The sequence below is a fragment of the Camelina sativa genome, chromosome 10, assembly GCF_000633955.1.
Source record: "Camelina sativa cultivar DH55 chromosome 10, Cs, whole genome shotgun sequence".
Lineage (NCBI taxonomy): Eukaryota > Viridiplantae > Streptophyta > Magnoliopsida > Brassicales > Brassicaceae > Camelina > Camelina sativa.
The window spans coordinates 10,355,788-10,359,328 of NC_025694.1; the positions used below are offsets into that span (position 1 = coordinate 10,355,788).

Here is a 3,541-nt window from a genome sequence, read left to right on the forward strand (position 1 = left end):
AAAAAAAAAAAAAAAAAGCTATAAGTTTATTTTAATTAAAATTGTTACTTGGTACCATATTTTTTTTTTCATTTTGTGCAGATTCCAAATCTCAAACTATTTGAACAGAATGATCCTCAAGATCACAAATTTGAATCTCGATGTTAGGAAGGAGGCTAAATGTACATGTTTGACCCAAAAACATTTATGTGGACCAAAGTGTTCGATGAAGAAGATTTTTTCTTTACAACACAACTCACAAGATCCATTTTCACAGTTTTATTATATACACAAATTAAACAACCTAAGCTCTCCCATACGGCCATACCAATATTTTGATTCCAAGTCTTGAGTCTTTTAAATCACGTACACTTCATAGGAGCACTCCAAGTTGTGTTCTTAACTTGTTCAGATAGGGACAAATACTTTCTCCAGTCATCAAGAACGAGATTAAGATCATGAAGCTTCTTCTCTAATCCAATACAACAATTAGCATGCATTGTACACACCAAGTTTATGTCTCTGCTCGTCTGACAAAACCCACCAAAGTAAACCGTATCAAAGAATCTCATTTGGATTCCAATCTCCGAGACTAAGGCCTTGTGTTTGATTTTGTTGAACACATCTTGGTCATGCAACTTTGGATAATCTAGACGTGATTTGTACCAAAACTTGTAGAATTCGATGCTTCTGTGGTTTGATTTCACGTAAGTGAAGCCTCCATTTACCCAATTGTCTGAGTCATTAGGATCACCGAAGAATCTATCACAAGCCATTTGGAAATCTCCATCTGGATATAGCCGAGGAAATGGATTTCGAAGCCACATTATATCTGCATCCTAAATAATTAAACATAACATCGTTATGTATTATTTGAGTTTTATTTTACATAAAAAGAGACTACCATATCAAACAAAAAAAATAGGTTTGCGATTTAATCTGTTTTGATTCATAGAAAAGAAAAAGAAAAAAAGAAGAAAAAAAAGAAGAAGAAGAATATGCTATATTTAATGTTATTTTATTTATTTATAACTATGATATGTTTGGTAGCCAATGAATGCCAATAATAATTCCAGAATAATTCTTATGACATGTGAAAGTTAGGTGTTGTTACCATTTAAGACATTTATACCAAAGTTACAGTCGAAATGGAAAATTTTTAAGTTTAGTCAATTAACTAGCATGGTGAGCATTTCAATTAAGGTAAGCAGTAAATGCTAAACATAATTCTTGAATAATTCTTATGACATGTGAAAGGTAGGTATTGTTACAATTTAAGACATTTACAGAATGGAATATTTTAAACTTTAGTCCATTAATTAGCATGGGTGACCTTTCAACTAAGGGACCATCATGGGTACAGAAGTTTTGTGATATTTTCTACTAGTTTGGTGAGTCTTGTGATATTTTCTACAGAAGTTTTCTTTTTTTGTAACTGGGCCTTCTTCGATATATTAAATTTAGACCATATATAGTTTTTTTTTCTTAGACATTAGTGCATATTTATAAGATATATATATATATATATATATATATATATATATATATATATCTACATAATGGCAATGCAATTGTACTCATCGACTAAGCACCAGTTCTAGATAAATTTTTTGATCAAAAACTGATTTAAAAGGATTGCTAAAAAGGAAGGAAATTGAGATGGACAATGAAGATGAGTACCGTGAAGATGAAGTTGTATCCCATTTCTAGCACTTGTGTGAGAAGCTCGATTCTTCGCCACATCATTTTGAGGTAGTCAGGAGTAGCAAAGCGTTTTTCACCGGAGAAATCAGTCCCTCTGGTTTCTAGATAGTAGCAATTAGGGTGAAGTTGTGAGCAACGATCAAATGCCTTGGAATCCAAGCAAACCACAACCACATGTTGAAGTAGCTTCTGTGTTCCTTGTCCGATATGAAAACTCTCAAGAAACAGATCGAACAGAGAGTTCGGCTCTGCCCATGCTTGGTTCAACGTAGTTACAATAACTGTTCGATTCTCTGTCGACGCATTCTCCAGAACTTCCCTAAAACTGATCGATCTTGTTCTCTGAGAAGCCAGAAACAAATTTCTGATGCAAAACTCGTAAAAAAGAAAGAGATTGAAACCCATTTCAGACAGAACATGGATCGAGACATATACATGTGCAGATCAATGTATAGTGGTAACTAAAAAGAACTCACTGTTTGTAGAGAAGACGAAGAGGTGTGATCGAGCAGAGGACGAAAAGAGCTGAGATTGTCAACATCGAGCTCTTGATGAAGAGGATAAGCTGTTTTGTAGATAAGGAGACATGAAGCCGCTAAACCTAGAAACAAAAACAGGTTTCTCTTCACTTCTTTTTGTTCGATCACAGATCCCAAATCAAGAAAACTTGAAGGGGAAGAAGAAGAAGAAGAAGAAGAGTTCATGTGTTCTTGAGGGGATTCAAAGCGTTTCTTTCGTTTTCCTCTGTTCTTCTCTCTGATTTTTTTTGTCGGTTCTTATGACTAAGTAGTAAGTACAAAAAGCTATTTTGATTACATTATTTATTTATTCATAGCAAAGATTTTTTTTTATAAATTAATTCTTTTACCAACTCTTCTTCCAGTTTATAAATTAATAGTATAAAAGAGATAAAATCGTGTACAAGTTAAACTGTGAATATATACTACGTACTAAAGTAAGATGATGGAATGAAAGTACAGAAAAAGACAGAGAAACATGATTTGGTGGATGAGAGACGAACTTAATTATTTTTTTCTTAAATAAAAAGACAAACAATCATACTTAATACCTATTTTGTCTAATAGCATTAGGTATATTTAACTTAGTAATCTAACTAAAAAATATCTCCGAATCCGCCATGTAAAATATCCATAAAATTAGTTCTTTAAATTCATATAATTTATATTTTATGTTGTATCTATTTGTTAAATATTGAATATTTTGTAAATTGAAGAATAACTAAATTTTCTAGTTGTTGTGCGGCTAAATATTTATATTATTTTTTAACCCGCAATACACATGACCATTTGTTTGTTATCTTTAGTTTGTTTTGTTTAGTGTTTGAGATTCCATTTTGATTTTTAATTATTATAACAAAAAATAAGGGATCTAAATACATAATCAGTAATTATACGTTGTGATTAAATCACATTTTTCTAATGATTTAATTATTTTATAGAATCTTAATTAAATCAACTTGATTTATGTCAAATATTCTAATATTAGTAGTGTTTTTTTGGTGAGGATATTAGTAGTGTTGATAAATAATTAAATGAGAATTTAACCCGTGTTAACACAAATTTAAAAATATTTTATTAATTTCAACATGTTCTCTTTATAACTCATCTACTATATAACCACATTATATAGTATTTTAGAATTTTTTAATTTTACATATTCGTTATAATTAAATTTTTTATTAAGTTTATATATGTTAATTATAATATTTAAATAATTGTCAATCGAAATTTTTCTTATGTTAAGAATCAAAACTCACAGATTTTGGAAAACAAAATGGGAATCAAATTGTTTTTTTTCTTTGTTTACGAAGGATTCAGATATAGAATATTTTCAAAAC

General features: G+C 30.2%; 1 protein-coding gene across 2 annotated transcripts; it reads right to left on the minus strand.

Moving 5' to 3' along the window:
- Positions 163-2,480, minus strand: LOC104718316 (uncharacterized protein At4g15970-like). 2 transcript variants are annotated; one of them, XM_010436041.2, is made up of 3 exons: positions 2,160-2,480; positions 1,660-2,025; positions 163-818 (listed from the first exon to the last, which is right to left on the minus strand). In XM_010436041.2, exons 1-3 carry the CDS (start codon positions 2,385-2,387, stop codon positions 342-344), a joined length of 1,071 nt encoding a protein of 356 aa, XP_010434343.1. In that variant the 5' UTR covers positions 2,388-2,480; the 3' UTR covers positions 163-341. The 2 variants fall into 2 exon arrangements, with proteins under 2 accessions (XP_010434343.1, XP_010434344.1); XM_010436042.1 differs by having other exon boundaries at positions 1,660-2,047; positions 2,160-2,326.